The sequence below is a fragment of the Colletotrichum scovillei genome (assembly GCF_011075155.1).
Source record: "Colletotrichum scovillei strain TJNH1 chromosome Unknown Contig00007, whole genome shotgun sequence".
NCBI lineage: Eukaryota > Fungi > Ascomycota > Sordariomycetes > Glomerellales > Glomerellaceae > Colletotrichum > Colletotrichum scovillei.
The window spans coordinates 1,452,396-1,469,849 of record NW_023336265.1 but is presented as its reverse complement, the minus strand read 5'-3'; the positions used below and the strand labels follow the sequence as shown (position 1 = coordinate 1,469,849).

At 50.7% G+C, this 17,454-nt stretch overlaps 2 protein-coding genes across 2 annotated transcripts; one reads left to right on the top strand and one right to left on the bottom strand.

Annotated features, from left to right (window-relative positions):
* Positions 1 to 3,736: 3,736 nt before the first annotated feature.
* HER10_EVM0008947 (kelch repeat protein) lies at positions 3,737 to 6,430 on the top strand (the record flags this gene model as incomplete). The annotated part of the gene is made up of 7 exons (XM_035478452.1): positions 3,737 to 3,860; positions 3,911 to 4,006; positions 4,054 to 4,667; positions 4,782 to 4,843; positions 4,928 to 5,268; positions 5,329 to 5,793; positions 5,844 to 6,430. The coding sequence occupies 7 exons, from the start codon at positions 3,737 to 3,739 to the stop codon at positions 6,428 to 6,430; spliced, it is 2,289 nt and encodes a 762-aa protein (XP_035331699.1).
* A 7,732-nt stretch (positions 6,431 to 14,162) lies between these two features.
* On the bottom strand, positions 14,163 to 16,322 carry HER10_EVM0013241 (HET domain-containing protein; the record flags this gene model as incomplete). The annotated part of the gene is made up of 3 exons (XM_035482605.1): positions 14,163 to 14,702; positions 14,922 to 15,216; positions 15,250 to 16,322. 3 exons carry the CDS (start codon positions 16,320 to 16,322, stop codon positions 14,163 to 14,165), a joined length of 1,908 nt encoding a protein of 635 aa, XP_035331974.1.
* Between the last annotated feature and the right edge of the window lie 1,132 nt (positions 16,323 to 17,454).

The window sequence follows — 17,454 nt, the reverse complement described above, 5'->3', positions numbered from 1 at the left end:
CTCAGAGTAAGTTGCGCACATTTTGTCGGACTTGGTCCCCATCTGCGCCTGAGCCACATGGGGAGAGGTCGGGCGGCCGTGGGGCGGCATCGGCCGGCCGTTTCTATCGTCCTTGGGCTGGGAGGGGGGCGGGTGGCATTGGCAAGGGCCAAGACCGATGCATCTACAAGGGACTTTTGCTTAGATGGAGGTCCTGAGCGGTTGGCCTTTGGCCCTCTTGCGCAAGATTTGACCGTCGAGCTGCACGCCAGGGTCGAACACTCGGAACTGTGTGCAATATTGCCTCGTCGGATGGGCCCAGGTCTTGAGCATCACCAAGTGGTGTGGATGAAAGGTAACGTAACGGGCAGGTTTCCGTAAGTTTAAAGCCCAGCCTACTAAGTAAGCATGGCCGGGAAGCGGGAGGGTGGCAGACATGCGGGATGCGAAGCGCCTGCAACTGTCGAGGTCCGGCATGGGGGAAGAAGATTGAAGATCATCGACCCAGATATGCAGACGATATTGCTTTCGGATAACCAGCACGTCAGGTACGACAAAAATCCAGTTGGTAGAGTGACAACTTGTGGCAAAAGATATAAACATGAACCGGAAACCCGATCAATGTGCGACTGATGAAAAGCTGGGAAGCAACTTCCGCCTGCCCCTTGCGGATACTCGGTCGCCAGTGACAGAGCAACGATCTTGCCTTTTTGTTTCTGGGATAGTGATTGCCCGGTCGATTGCAGCGGGTGAGACCGAAGAGAAGCCCGGGTAGCACAGCAGGTGCCACTGGTGAACCTTGCAGCATGGTTCAAGAGTGCCAATGGATGCAATGGATGACGATCTTGTCTAGACTTTGTGTGTCTAAGTAGAACCGTCTGATGAGCCGTCTGATTATTGATTCGATGGCTGGTTTCACGGTACCAACTTGGAGGTGCGCCCGAATCAAGAACAAGTCATGAGCATCAGATACTTCTCATCCTCGTAGAACTCTTTCCAACTCTACGGTCGTATTGCCGACGAGCAGGATGTCGCGACTAAGAGCTAGTCAGCACGAGCAGCCTCTCGTGGTGAGATATCTCAGTGTCATTGAAGGATTGGGACTTGGGTCGGCAGGGACCTGGGCCTTCGCCGGTCTTTCATCGCGGCACATCTGATTGCTGCTGAAGAGGAGAAGTCTCTGCTCGCCACCGCCCACATTGTGCAATCCTTGTGTAGTTGTAAGTCATCTGAGTGGCTAGACCGAGAAATACTGAAGCCTGGTGACAAAGTGTGAGTGAGCATGAGAGGAGGTCCGGAGGTGTCAGCACAGAAGGATGAGATGACCAGGAACAAGGGGGATGAGCGAGTGAATGAGTGATTGAGTGAGTGACAATAGAGATGAGCTAAGGCAGAAGGAGATTAGCTCAGGAACAGGGGAAACGTGCTCCCGCCCTATGGGAGGAACTGCTCATGGGAGTCATCCCATTTAAGGTATAGCCCAATGACCTAATCCTAGAGAGGGAAAGAGGGGTAAAATGGGCAACAGTGGGTCGCTTCCGTCTGTGCTTATCCACACCTCCAGCCTTCTCAGAATGGAAGCTGCGATTGGTCTGATTGTACATTACCTCATCAACGCTAAACCATTTTGACTTAGTTTTCACTCCACCTTCCTTCGACGCCGTTTGGCACTTTATTTTGTTTCCACCTTTCTTTCTTCACCTCCCCGTCCGTACACCAACAATGTTTCCATCCAACGGCCAAAGCGGCATCGTCTATGTGTTTGCCATCTCTAATAAGCTCTCTTGATGGGAAACGTTGTCAGGAGCGATATCTTGCTCTATCGTCGCCCTCTTGTACCTTACAATGAGGAGCCTCATCACGATTTATACTCGTCCGATGATGGGTCGTTGTTTGCGCTCAGAGGCTCAGATACCATCCTTCTCACCGACAGTCGATATTACAAGGATCAGTCTTACTTGGTCAATCCCACAGGGCTGACACCGTCATCTTTTCTCTCTTTTCAATGAGCCGTCCCCTTCATCCGTGCCTGGTCTGGGAGGCTGGAGAATCGAACGAAGCAGCTCATCCGAACGCCCACGTCCCCGATCCTGGCCCGCTCCCGCATCCAACTGTGCTGGTCCCATCCAGACCTCGCAGCTTCAACTTGGCAGTCCGTCTATTGACTGACTTGCAGATGCTCAACCCCTGCAATAGCCACTGCCACCACACCATTTCCTATGCAAGCTGATGCCGGGACCGCTGTACCCAACGTGGTGATCAGAGCCACAGACGGCACGTTACTGCGTCCAACATGCATTTAGAATTTTTCTCCCGCTTACGCACCTAGTCGTAGCTTACCTTCTCGAATCATGTCACCTCCGTCAATGTAGTGTCCCGCTGGAACCGCAAGTTTATCCGGAATATCAACGAGTCACCTTGCCGCCTCGGCTTACTTACCACGACGAGTAAAGACGCGGGCTTTTGCTGACAATAAGGTTCAGCAAGCTTTGCAACAACTTTGAGCAAACAGCACAGGGGCAGTTCGGCAGCCAGAATTCTCTCCTTTCGGCGTGTCTTTGTTGTGTCGTCCAACCCAAAACACATCGTTTGGCTTGTCTTTGTTGTCCGAGTCTGGTCTTGGAAGGCTTGTGGTGCTGGACGGTGTGTGCACCGTATGCCAAGAACACCGTATTGCCTACATGGTGGTCCCGTTGCTGCTGTGTTCCAAGTCGTAGCCTGATTGCAACACACCTTTACTTTCTGCAATTGTGCAGTTTGTCTTCGCCCCGAATATTGATACGAGGTTTGGACTTCGGGAGCAGCATCTTTGACAATCAGAGGTTGCGCCGGTGAGACAAGTGTCTTCTCCGATGACCTTGTTTTCTCCTGTGGTTCGTTGGCGCATACTCTGGGCTGAATATAGCCAAAAACCACAACGACGCTCTAAGTGGGCGATGAGGCTGAGCACTCTTCTGTCAGATGCACAACTCTGTACCGTAGACGAAGACATCCAATGCCCCTCTCTGTCCACCAATCATTTCGCCACATACCTCCCATCCTCTTATGGTTCGGTACGAGCTTCCCATCTGTGCAAGTGTTCTTCCAAACGACCGCCGAGCCCGGTCTAGAGTGGTGTCCGATGAGTTGCATACACCCATCTCTTCTTCTCCTACCCTCCATCTCAGGCATTACTCCAGCCATGGTGGTCCAGCAGCCCAGCCTTACATAGTTCTAGTGAGCACTTGGGCGAGATCCTCCAGTGGCAACCATCTTATCAGTTTTCCTGCCGACTTGTTGGTCCTGTCCGCCCTGTCCCGTACAGTTCTCGTTGCCACCGTATCGGTTCGTCTTTTTGAGCACACGGAGTTAGCGACACTGCGGGGTCGATCGAAGTGTGTATGCTCTCTCAACATCCGCCTCAAACATTCGATACACTCTTCTCGAACAAAGAGGTTCAAATCGCTGTTCCAGTGGTATCCTCCCTTGACCATAGGCAAGGCCAACACTGTCAGCCTCAGCACCCCTCCCTCCGGATTGTGTGCCCTTCTCTTCGCCAGTCATTCCCGGCCCAGACCAGCCGGGCTTATGTTTCCCAAACTCTGACACTTTCCCTCCACTGCTTTCGAGAAAGGTTGCCACCGCTCCTGGTAACGCAGTGCGGTTCCCCCAAATAAGCACCACCTCCAGCCGCAATGCGCTGAGACAGCAGCGGGCGGCCTGAATTTCTTCCTAACGCGTGTTTCCGAATCAGCCAAATCACAGCGCCGTCGAGAGAATGGTCTGTGTGAATACCGCCTTGCTGGTGGCAGTCGCGGGCCTCGTGACTGCCCAGTATGATGGGTGGGATCTTGAGAAAGGCCAAGTGAGCTCGTCCATGTGTTATTGGTACGCACCAAGAGGTTTGCAATATCGAATCGTCCCGAGTTAGCAGCATCTGACAAGACTGAAGCTGCCGTCATTCGAGATACTCTATGGCTAGATGGTGGAAGTCTGTATTGGACCCCAACGTATGGGGACGGGTCGACCGGATATCCAACGACCCTAGGTGAGTCTATTTTGGCATCATTCGCAATCGATTTCTGACATCTCCAGATAACCCTCTGGGTCTCATGTACTCACTCAACTTCAGCAAGCCTTTCGACAAATCAACAAACATCACTAAGCTCATCGAAACTCATTCAAAGGCTCCTTCTGGTAGTGGTAACGCCAATAGCTTCGCTCCAAATACTATCGATGGTGCTCTGCTATACAATGATGCCGAGTTCTTTCTGTATGGAGGTGTCTTTGCCAAACCAACGGACGCTTACGGCCCTCCGCCCGGCGACAAGGCACTAGTATGGCGTCTCTACGAGTACGGCGCAGAGAAAGCCGCCTTCAACAACGGAAGCGATCAGAGAGCCCTGGACGACGGCGTGACTCGATATGTTGCCCATGGTGGGGCTGCCAGTGCTCCCTCGGAGAATAAGGCCTGGTATGTTGGCGGCATGCGGTCGCCTGTATGGGGCGACATGTATCAGAGCACTACGAACCGTTCTCTGAACGCTGTTAACGCCTCCAATACCCTCATCACCCTCGACATGTCCACCCAAATGTTCGAGAAATTTTCCAACAAGACTTTACTGCCAAGCAGTATCAAGGCCAGGGCAAACCCTGAGGTTGTCTGGGTTCCAGTTGGTGCTGAGGGTATTCTCGTCGTCCTTGGCGGAGTGACCTATCCCGAATACGTCAATTCCAGTCATAAATCCGACGATGCTGTCAAGAGCGTGAGTCCCGCGGTTCAAGTTTCTACATGCACTCTATCCATCTAACATCCCCCATAGGCAAGTGAAAGCCCTGCTTTCATGGAGACCATCGACATTTACGACGTAGCCGGCGATAAGTGGTATCAACAGAAGGTCGATGGGACAAAACCGCCTGCCCTTACTCGAGGCTGCGCTGTGCTTGCGCCAGCTCAGGATTACTCCAGCTTCAACATTTACTACTACGGCGGCTACGATGGAATCCACCCCAAAGAAGACTTTAGCGACGACGTCTGGGTTCTCTCGATTCCTTCATTCCAGTGGACAAAGGTCTACGAGGGGACAGCCCTGCACGCCCGTGCCGGTCATCAGTGCGTAATGCCTTACCCTGATCAGATGATGGTCGTCGGCGGCTATGCGGCGATGGCCGGAAGCGGGGCTCCACCATGCCTTGAAGGAGGCATCATGCAGGTCTTCAATCTCTCCAGTGCAGAGTGGCTTGATGGATACAGCCCGACGAAATGGTCAAACTACACCATCCCTACCGCCGTCCGGAGCAAGATTGGAGGCAATGAGAAGGGTTCCGCAACGAAGACGACTCCAGAGCCGTCAGGCTGGTCTGACCAAGGACTGGCATCCATCTTTGCGACGCCATATGTTACCTCGAAGATTAATACATGGTACCCGTACACAGAAGCCAAAGACCCCGGACGGCCAACTGTCACAGGCGGCGGAGATAACAACGGCGGCGGCGGTGGAGGAACCCCGAAATGGGTTGCACCTGTCCTCGGCGTCGTCCTCGGTCTTGTCTTCATCACTGCCATCCTCGTCGGCTTCTGCCTGTGGCGTCGTCGCAGAATACTCAGAAGAGGTAACGGGACAGCAACCCACACCGATGACAACGGATCTAGAATCATCTCCTGGATCAGAGGCCAGCCCAGCGAACCAGCCAAGGCGCCTACCGTCACTACCGAGGAAGCCTCTTCCCAAGATATGGCTGAGGTCCGGACGCCGCCCCCTGCCCCTGCGGCATCGCCTGTACCCCAACAAGTGCATCACGAGATGGCCGATAACCAGATTGCAGAGCTACCAGGTAAGACTGTATTGATGAACCTACCTGACCAAGCACTAACAAAGAAGCAGACACTTCGCGGCCGCCTGAACTCCACGGCACAGGTCTCACCCCCATCGAGATCATCAACAAGCACACGCACTTTGGCACCGGTGGCACATCCAACCCCGCGACAACACACCAATCATCTTACTACGCCTCCGTCTCTTCTAACGAGAACGCCTCATCGCTCTCCCGCTCCTCTGGCGTCCTCGGATGCCAGACCCGCGCCCAATCGCCCGATCCAGGACCGCCGTCGCCGCCCATCAGCAACGCTGCGGCCGCTACCTCTACCGGACGAGTCGGCTCTGATGTCTCCGGTCTCAGCGACCAGGAGGCGCGGCACCTGCGGCATATCAGCGAAGCGACTGTCAGCTCTGCCTCGTCGGGCGGGGAACAAGATGGCCCGGTTGCTCGGGAGCAGCCACGTAGCATTCCGGAGACGGTGCCGGAGACTCCGACGCCCGGACACCCGAGTCCTCTGAGCCCGCCGACTGGAGCATCTGATGGGGATGATTATATCAGTGCGAGGATATTGCCGGTTAGTCCGGCGGGGACTGCTACCATGAGGAGGAGTATGTTTCACGAGAGTGAAGATGATCTTGGGTCCAGGAAGTAAACTATCTCTAGGGCAAGGCTCTGTTTTCGGTTGGGCTATTTATCTCTTAACTTTGAATGAACATAATGATGCCGTCTAACTATGCCCGGTCAAAGAGACACGTTGCGGCCACTGGCCTCGCAATGAAGGTGTGAGCCGAAACCTGATCCACTGACGACCTCTTTCCTCTTTAACCATGGCAACGATTGGTCTCTAGCTTGCCTTCGAATTCTGTAGCAATGGGGATGTGCCACGGCCCATCTTCTCCACTCTCAAGTCACATTCCAGAAAGAGTACTTTCAAGACAAGCTCTCGCGCGATCACCCAAGTACCTCAATGTTCTTAGTTCCTTCCAATGTAAGGTGGTCGTTCCATGGCTAAGTGTCTTCTTACCAGAGGCTCATTGCGGCATTTGTCTAAAACCATGAGCCAAAGGCCCGGAACCACATCGAGATAACTGCAGAAGGTTGATACATCGCCCAAAAAACAAAAAGAACTCCTCGACGGGGAATTGAACCCCGGTCCCCTGCGAATCGTTGAATTTTCAATGACAAGCAGATATCCTCACCACTAGACTATCGGGGATGGGTGGATGTGATCATCCAGTGACAGTTGCTGGGTTGGTGGCGATGGACACAACATGTCCCATATAGCGCTAGATTAGACCCATACTTTGGCTCCACAATGATCGTCCTTGTAGTTACCATGTTTAACCTATTTTGAGCAGATAGTCTTATGTCCAAAGGCTTACTTTGCGCACATGGCAATGAAAACCAGTCGAAACGAATCTCGGACGTTTGAACTTTCGGAATGGCACGCGGCTTGATGAAGCCAAAAGTGACCCCCCCTCCCCCAAGAGTGGTACAATCTCATCCACGTGAGGATGCTCGAGGCTCTTCAGTCTCAACTTCAAAGAAAGCCCGAAGTCCAGAATCAGACCTCCTGAAAAGAGGCTAAAAAGCATAAACTATTTACTAATTACGAACCAACGTATAGACAGTATCCAAAGAAAAGGGTAGCAAGATGGAGAGTGAAATAAGATAGAATCCGGCAGCAATGTCAAGATAATTAAGATGAGTCAACACCTAGATGTGAGATGGAGACGTCAAAGTTAACAGGGTAAAATCATGACAATGAAGCAAGTCAGACGGAATGCAAAAAGGATCCAGGTTAGGGTCTGAAGCAGTGAAGGAATTAATTGTGAGAAGCAAGATGGCGAGAACGCCTGTTCCTATGACCACGTTTACGGGGCGGTTGTAACCTTCAAGCGTTGAAGCCCATTCGGTGTTCCCAAGTCTTCCCTGTCTCATCGAGTGTTGTATAAAGTCAAGATTTACGTCTCCAGTCTTCTCCGCCGCTAATTGTATTGGGAACCTTGAGTTGAGTGCAATCCGTGGAGATAGTACGGCTTCAATACAGAAGGACTTGAATCAATGCGTGATCTGTACTTCCCCTCACCAGCAGCACGCTTCTACAAGTTTGACGTTATCCAGCACTCACTTGGATATAGTGTAGTTCTTACACCAATGCTGCTACTATTTTAGTGAGTTGCGATATTGGAGGAACAATCACAAGACGATTGTACCTGGATTGTGCCATGCGGATGTGCCTTCATGTAAATTTATCGGCATCAGCACGTCGAGTGAGACGCTAGCCATGATGCTTTCCTCCGGATTTCTAGCAGTCTGCAAAGAGATGAAGTAGGATAACTGATTTATCAATCGACGGAGCCACGTAGAGTGAACGGGGAAGTGGGATAGGCAGCCTGATTTAGCCACCTCGGCGAACTGCAGGGAAACCATGCCCTGCAGGCTATGTGTAACCTCAGAAAAAGAGCCAATGACAATGAGGAGGAGGAGAAGCAGGAGGAGGAGGATGATGAAATGATGCCTGGAGCGTCGACCGGCATGACCAAGACTCCCTAGGTAGGTATTAGCTCATCTGGGAACCCTTATGGCACCTCATTTTCTGAATGACTCTGGGAAAACTGCCCTGGAAAGCCTTCTTCCTCGCGATTTTTCGGTCCAACGCAGGCCACACCCTGGAGATGCCCAAAGTTTTATAGGAGATTCTCAAGCAACTGGGATATCCTCGGTGGTGGGAAAGTCACTCGCAACATGCTCTCACCCATTCTCAGGAGAGTTGGTTTGCTTAATGATGCATCGATGAATGATGTTCATTGAATCAAATCTCAAACGAATCACCCCAATACCTTCTCTATGCTACAAGGAGTTTCGGACTACATTTTCAAATCACTTGGCGGCATACACTTCCATCGAACATCGAATCTGTTCAAACCTTGAAGTATTACTAGATAAGTAGCTTTGAAAGGAAGAGAGCTGAGTCTGAGTCAGTGACCTTCCAAATTTTTAGGGTCATACAAGACGAGTCTCCCAAAATTGTGGAAAACATTCGCAATACCCTAAATTACTCGGCCAAGGCATTCCAGATCAAGCTTTACCGCACGAGGCCCGGGTTATTCCAAAGCCGAAGAGAAAATATACAAGAACGAGAATCTATCCAACTCTCCCACAAAAGAGCGACCTCCTAGTGCCCATTTTGACATTCTATCTGCCAACTCCGACGTCTTTGATATCAATCGCGGCAGATGTGAACTCTAAATGTGTGGTTTCGGCTAAGAGATCATTCCAAATTGTAGTCTCTTCTATCTCGTCAAGAGCTTGATGACTTGAAGACAGCTCATAGGACAGAGAGTCGAATCCCTTTTGGTCTAGACTGGTCATCGTCGTAATGAAGTCGTCCGAATCTTCGTCATACAGTGCCCCGGATTCTTGATCTTCAGGATCGCCTTGCTGTTCATTGCTTGAAGACGAAATTGACCTCTCCATAGGCTGTGATGGCCGGAATTGTTTTCCAAACGTATTGTAAGATGCGTTCATCAAGCCATGGAGGGTTTCCTTCAGACAAACATCATCCTGAAACTTCACCTGCCGTGTTTTCATGAACCTTGACACAATCTGGTCTCCTTCACGCTGCCAGAATTCTTGCAACATAATGGTGACTTCCTCTATGACCGTCCCCATGTACGGGTGGTTAGGTCTTGGCTTTGGCTTGAAAATTTTGTCCCAGACTGTGTACCATTGTTCCTCAGCCGAATCCTTCCTGCTAACTTTGAATTTGAGAAGGTCTTTCGCATGCGGTGGTACGAAGTCGAACTCTTTGTCTTTCGGGGAGCACCCTACAATGGACTGGTCCTGCACGTGTTGAGACAGCTCCAAGTGTGTTTTGAATCTCTTGTAGCAGGTTGGACAATAGTGCCGAGGCTCCGAGTGTCGCCTCTGGAGATGCTGTTTGACATCTCGGATCCGAACCATTTTGAGATTCAGACATGCCGTGTGACGTACGGCATTATTTCTGTAAAACGGGCATGCAAAATAGCTAGTAATGCCTTTGATAGTGGCGTTGTCGTCATCGATGCTTTCACTCATGTGTATAGCATGATCAAGAGGGGGTAAAACCCGCTGCCGTTTGGTCGGCGCTTGAACAATGGGCACCAGCTTTTCTGAACTTCGTTTGAAGGTCGGAGGAACTGGTTCTTTCCCAGTAAACTCCACGAGACTCGGATTCTCATGGCCGTTGCCTCCAAGGCCTGCGACGTTCGCCGTTGAAGAGCCACCTGCTATCATCTTATGGCTTTCAGATTGGACAAAGGCATATGCATCATCTTTCGTCAATTGAAACTCGTCTGAATTCGTTGGCTCCCCAAGACACAGAAACCCGGTGGTGCATTGAGATTGAATTCCCTGCTCACAATTCAACAAAGGAGACAATTCCAGTGTTGAATTGGACAGAGGAGTAGGTGGCACTCTGCCCTCTGAAGGAGATTTTCCCCAACTTGATGAAGTCTCCATGTCACACATTATCTTGTCAGAGAAGGATACATGCTCTAGTTAAACGAATAGATTAGTAAATAAGTACTTAAAGCCGGGTTAGAGTGAAGACCTACCATCCGTATTGATATTATTGAATTGGCTTCCAACGAAATCAATTGACCAGTGAGTTTCGTCGTTGAGGTGAATTGTTGGGACGTTCAGATTGGCGGAACGGCCTTCCCCAGTCATAGTGGCAGTCAGAGATAGAAAATCTTCAGATACAAGCGCTGGAGAATCGTTGCTGCTTATTGAATGATGTTTGAGTTCCTCTTTCGATCTTGATCGCGGTGGTGATAGCTGTTGCCGCAGTTGTGGGGTAGCCAAATGACCGCCGACCGGCAGGCGCTGTAGTCTTGGGCATCCAGTATCATCGGCTATCAGATATGAGAATCTATCTCCCTCTGATTTCAACGTATTCTTGGGGAGGATAGCCCGAGGTGGCTGCCGGGAAGCACCATCCACCGCCCTAATACCATTCTGCCAGGAACTCCCCTTTGATTTTGACGGACAAATGACGCTCGGGAGTGCCCCTATGTCACTACTAGATAGTGACATTGAGGGAACTGGTCTAAGTTGTAATCGAGTCATTGGGCTTATTGAAAGTATAGGTCCCGAAGACTCGCAATGTCATAGACGTGAGGTTCTTCGCTGTGAGGCTCTTGCCAGCAATGTTCATGGCAACTTATGGGTAGTTGTAAGCAAATGTTTCCAAGGCCTGCAAGCATACTAAAATTGCGGTGAAAACAACTGACTTCACGTTTGCGCATTTGCGCAACCTGAACGTCAAATACATCCTAGTGAGACGAACATGTGTACGTACATGATACGTCAGCGTGCAGGATCCGATGGAACTCCCAGGTGTCCTCCCACCGCTCCGAGTACTCAGCAAAAGCTCAAGGTAGGTAATAAAATTGGAATTGGCCCTCGCCATCTTCAAAGTCGCGCCTCATAGTCAATCTGATCGAGATGGATATATGAACTCACAAAATGCGATGCAATCTCAAACTTTGCAACAAGGCAAGGCGTCTAGTTTACTTAAGCCTGTGTACTGAGCAAATAAAAATTGAGTCCAGATTGAGCAAGTAGGATGTCGCAACAGATTGAGGCATGCTGTATGGCCAGCTCTTACTTCGAATAACGCCTGCCAACCTTGAGTGAGTAGTCTCCAATTGCACAACTCGAATAATCATTGTATCGATCGAGCTATTTTGGCATTGTTTCCCTGCCATGCATCTTCGCCGCTTTTAATTGTCCAGTACACGTGTTTAGAGCTCCTCTTTTATCACTTAAAGCATGTAGAAAAGCAAGAGAGAGATGGCAGAAATGGTCAATCTAGCATGAATCGTCAAAGATCTATGTGGCATTTCGATTTAGTAGACGAAGCGTTCCGTTGAAAAAGCCGACGTCACGCTCGCGCCGCGTACTGAATCGACATCTATTTAAGCGCATATGGGTCCGGTTCTATGAACAACAATTGGATGTAAAGCGCAAATACATTTGGAATGTTCGCACTGGTGAGAATGTCAACAGGAAGCACAAGGTAAGGTATTCATACCTTCATTTCATTACCTTAGCTTCATCGTCGCCTTTTCATATTTGCCCACATCTGTCTCAGCTTGGTTGTCAATTGGAGGCTTAGACTGGAGAGCCTGCTGCAACCCCTGCACGTATGCTTCTTCAATTGGCTGCATCTCACAGGGAGGCGCTCACAAATGCGCAGAACCTCTGCGTAAAGAGTATCGCACAAATGCGCAACGATGTTTTTTACACTTGGGGCTGTAATGGGTGCATTCAACAGTGATATAAATACAATTTGAGTAGCCGCAGCGTCTGGTAACTGCAGTGAACGCGGCGAGGCGAACCAGAAGCAAACATAAAGTAATCAAGGGCAACACGAAAACAGTCAATCGTAGCACACACGCATCTTTGTGTTTTCCAAACGAACCACGTTTGGGGAGCCTTCTGCGGACCGCCTACGGATACAGTCTTATTGAATTTTAGGGCCTGGTTCGAGGCGGCACAACCAATGCGGTACACTCTGCGGGTGTTGTCAAAGTAGCCAGCCGCAAACATGCAGTACAAAAACATTTTAGCGCATTTCTTTATTCCCTCCATTCTTCTCCTCTGCGCTGCTCTGACCTATCTTTATGGCTTCCTTGTTCTGAGGTCCTTGATGACCCACGGGTCTCGCTTCATGACTCTCGTTGGAGCGGGGACGTTCCGCCACGCCCGTTACTCGACCACACCTATCATTCACTTTCCCCTCGACAGCATATTGGATGACAACCGCACTTATTCTGTGATCAATCAGAATGAGTTACTCGAATCCGTATACCATGATGCAGCTTTGCAGTTGATCTGCTTCTTCGCACGAAGCACAGCGGAGTGGATTGAGGAATTGTACAGATGTTCCTGTTAGTCCTGTTTTACTACATTACCCAATTTTCACCCCACGCCCCTAGCTTACCACTGACACCTGAACCTGAATTAGTGCTTCAGAACCTTTCCCTGCTTCTTAGTGAACAAGCGGGCGACATATTAACAACACTGGCGTCTTATTTTGGCTTTCCATCCTCACTCGCAAAGGAGCCTCCTACAAAGCACTCCGCAAAGATACAGAAGCAACAGCCGAAAGGCAGGGCTCAAGCGAAAGGCTCAGCTAAGAACAAGGGGAAGGGAAGAGCAACCGAAACCCCAAAGACACCCGTAGATGGTCCTGAAGACAGCGAATCGGGCGGGGAAGACAGCGATGACAGCGATGAGGGTGAGAACACTGAAGGATGTCGACACATAGACGCTCAGGTGATGGCATGCCCATTTTACAAGCTCGATCCGATAAAATACTACGAATGTGTCGCAGGGTTCAGATTCACTGCCTTCCGCTATCTCAAACAACACATGTTGCGAAACCATTGCCTCACGGATATTTATTGTCCGATGTGCTGGGAAACGTTCAAGACGGCGATGCTACGTGACCAGCACGTCCGACGGGACGCTTGTCAATCTCGGCGTTATCCAGAAAGCTTCACGGTCGACGAAGTTCGTAGCCTGAAGAAGAAGATCCCTGGAAAGTTAAGCGACGAAGAAAAATATTTCCGGGTGTGGGACCAATTCTTCGCGGCGCATCCACGACCAAAGTCGTTGTACGTTGATGAAGGTATTTGGGAACCATTCAGTCTCCTTGTCGGGATCGCCAAACGCAACATAACCAACGCGGAGTTTTCGAGGTGGGCTATGGATAGTTTTTGTCCACCCTGCGAAGACGTCCTCCTTCAGCTACTCACTTTACGCCATGAGCACACTCGGATCTCTAGACATGTCTCGCTACAGGCGAGGGGCGATACATCCATTCCGGTCAAGAAAGACACCCACTTGACGGTTTTGCGATCCAACCCGTCAAACCCGAACGAGACTACGTATGTTGCCCCTCTCTGGCCAAATCTTCCCGCGATTGCATTGGATGCCAATACGAATATGCTCAACGTCTTTCCCCCGTCTGCTTTCTGTGAGCCTGGTCTCCCTGAAAGCTCCGGTTCGGGGAGTGCAGCTAGCCTAAGCATGGGTTGGAACCCGGCCATTGGCAATATCGCAGACATCAGGGACCCCGGTGCTATTCCACCATCTGACACATCCGGTTTGACGGGGCTGGATGGATTCGTCGACTTAGATGATGGATCGCGACAGGAAAAGTATCAGGAGTAGAAGCGAGCGCGTCGCTAACTCATCATCAGTGTCGCTCGGTTCACCAACTACTGCGCAAGGAGGATAGAGAATGCGCGTCAGCTTGTGCCCGTATCTCCACACAAAGTATGGTTGTAGTAAATGCAATTTGTTACAGCTGCTATATATGACCGTCTCATTTAGAATCGCAACGATGGAATTTCCGAACTATGACCACAGGAGGCGACCATGTCATGCACCAGATCCGCCATTGTTAGGGCATGAAAGGCTTTCAACACCCCCTTTTCATGATCATCTTCGGAGCACAGAACCCCTCTCCCAGACATGTACTTCTCAATACAACGCCTACCCTTATCGTTCCAATAATCTCGAACCTTTGATACCTCAAGGCCAAGGCCATTTTGGAGATAGGGCGAGATGCAGGAAAGAGCACCAGGACAAGCCACCGCGCAAATGCGTGCCCATGTCTCCGCCTCACTCGACCTTCTGGGTCTCCTCGCCATTACTTTCGTGATCTTTCTCAGCTGGTTTCCATCAATACCTTCGATTCTGGTAGGATGTTGGAGCTCGCAAATCTTCATGCGAACATGTTCGTCTCTCGCCGTCGGTGTTTCGAGAATCAGTTGGCATTTGGGACAATACGGTGGTTTCGAGTGGCGTTTCCGTATATGCCGCACAACATCTTCCGTCGATCGCAGGTCATCTTCTAGCAGGCATTGCTGATGTCCAGCCGGGTTCGTCGCGTAAAAGGGACAAGCGAAATGGAAATAGCCGTCGACGTCGGATACGATCCGGAACCCGTGCGGAACATCGCCAATGTCTTCGAACTCTGATTCTTCGCTGACGGAAGGACTCGAGTCTCCGGCTTTGAGTCGTTTCCGTGATAGCTGACTCTCAGGCGGTGCAATGTATGTCGCTGAACGGGCCCAACTTCGTACTCGTTGACTAAAGTGACGTAGCAGGGCATCGCGCTCGTATTGATAAGGGTGGTCTGGACTTAAGGAGGTTCTTTCGTGTATGTCAACTTGGCTATCCAATTCCTCCGTGTCGTCTTCATAAGCATCCACCTCCTGGTCATCGACGCTGAGGACTTCAAAGTCCAAAGTATCCTCGGGATAACTACATGAGCTCCAAGAGTCGTCGTCCAAGATACAAGGCGAGACAGTTGGAGAAGAACCAAGTGGTGCGGCCGAGTATTCGCAAGTGTCAGTATCTAGGTGACTAGATCGCTTTCTTTTCTTGGAGGAGTTGCTGATGCTCTGAGACGTATCCGCATCGATATTGCGGGCTGCAAGAATTCGGCAAGGCCTCGGACTCCTGAAACCCCGCACCAAGTCTCGTGAGTTGACTCGAACGAATCTTCTCTTCCACATTTGGATGCGTATACCAAGTCGATGTTCGGAAGCCTGGCCGATCTCCAATACGAGGGAGGAGTCTTGCAATGATGCGTGCGAGTCAAGAAGTAGACCGTTACTGTTGAGCATGACATTGCCGTCGAAAGTCCAAGGTTGTTGCAACAACGGGAAATCGACAGTGTTCGCAAGATGCCGGAACTCGGATATGGACTGCGGAAGAAGTCCTCGGGCAAACTGGTCATCATGGCTGGTCCAAGCAAAGATCGAGCCATCCATGTTGGCACCAATGATCTTCTTCACAAGACGAGCAAATGCCTGATCTAGGCCTTCGCCGTACCTAACGGACATGTTTACGCCAGTAATGCCTACCAAAGAATACGCAGCGTCCTCGGCGCGAGTGGCTTCTCTTCCGGCCGCCCACGACAGTCTCACTCCGATCGCGACCCTTGAGAAGGCGTTGCTGTCTGTCAAAATGCTCTGGTCGATCCGGGTGACAGTCTGAAGAAGATCGAGAAGGCCCGGAGAAGACTTAGCGCCGAGGAAGTTCCAGTTGGCGTCGAAGAATTCAACGTTTGGAGGTGCAATCAGCTCTTGGAGTGTCCAACTTCGCTTCCAGTATCTGCAGCCGCCCCAGCTTTCTTCTAGTGAGGCAGAAGACGGCAAGAGGTCTTGGAGATAGACAAAACACACTGTTGCTGCTTGCAGAAGGCGAAAGGAATAGCTTACAGCGTGTTGCAGGCCCAAAGACGAGGTCTTGTCAACGCATACAGATCCGAACCAGAGAAATTGCAGTCCCCGGGCGTCTGCTTTCTGACAAGCCTGTAAGACGGTGTTGTTAAAATGAGTAGCCGTTCGCTGCGAGAGAACTTGCTGGCTATCACAAGGAAACAAAGCCGCCGGTGCGTAAGACAGCACTGCAAATGGAGGTATGTTGAAGTCCGCGACCTCAGACAACTGGTAGGACTGAGTATGAATGAGTTTCATGGCCGTTTGGTACTCGAGTAGATCTTAGAGGGCGCATAGTACGTGAGAAGCTCATGGTGGCAATTGTGCTTCATAAGTAATCTTGAATGTTCGAAGACACATCGTCATGACGGACAAAGGAGAAGAAGGCATCTTTACTGCCTTACACATCGTGGATACCTACACATGTTCTCGTCTTGTTGTGCTCTAGATTCGGCATTTCATTGGTCAAATTAGCACAGAGGTGCTGTGCTCAAAGATCGCAGCCAATCGGAGACGTAAGACAGTCGCAAGTCGGCTGGAAGTTGCTTTCTTTCGGCATTTCTCCACCCTCTTGCACAAATGCGCAAGACTTGGAAGCGATATGCTGGCTGCATTGCCTTGGCCCGAGAGCTTTCGGCCCCCGGCCGCTTATTGAAGGCAAGCTTGGCAAACGTCGCTGTTGTCCCTCATTCCTCCACGCCCCTCTCCCCTCTTCTTCTAGCCAGACTACTTAATGATGGATTGCCTATTCGCCAACAAATTCCCCCTTCTTTGACATCTTCAAAATCGCGGCGCATCGCGGAGCTTGGGTGGTAATAAGATGAGCCTCTTGCGTTAAGCTCGCTGCAGGCACTTGAAGTCACGCAGGTCGAAGCAAGAGCAATAGTCATGTCCTCTTACGTAGCCATACTTGTCGTCGGTTACCCTCAATTGAATTTTAGAGCTCGTCTTCATCATCTGAAGCAAGCACTGGCGAGTCTGCGTAGAGAAAGCGCAGGAGTAGGTACCTAGTCTCTACGTCAACGCCGTTCTGGTCGTTACCCTCCGAGGAGACCCCATAATCACGGCTGTATACTGACCTATCAGACTGTGTTGAACTGACATGGTCGCCGAGGGCTGCCTCCTCTCTCGAAAGCCCCAAGCAAATCACGACTCCATGTATCACCCCACGATGGAGAACACCGGTTCGCTTGTGTCGCGTCATCACTTTTTGTCGATCATATCGACGATTCACCGAAGAAGGCGCTATGTCTCAATACGATCAGGAGATGCTCCGACTTGTGAAGTGTGTTCAACATCCAAAGATGGACCCTACCTCTACCCGGCGCACTAGATGTCATCCAGAATGATCGAACGAGACCAAGAGCCGAGAAGAGGTCCTTTTCGAAGA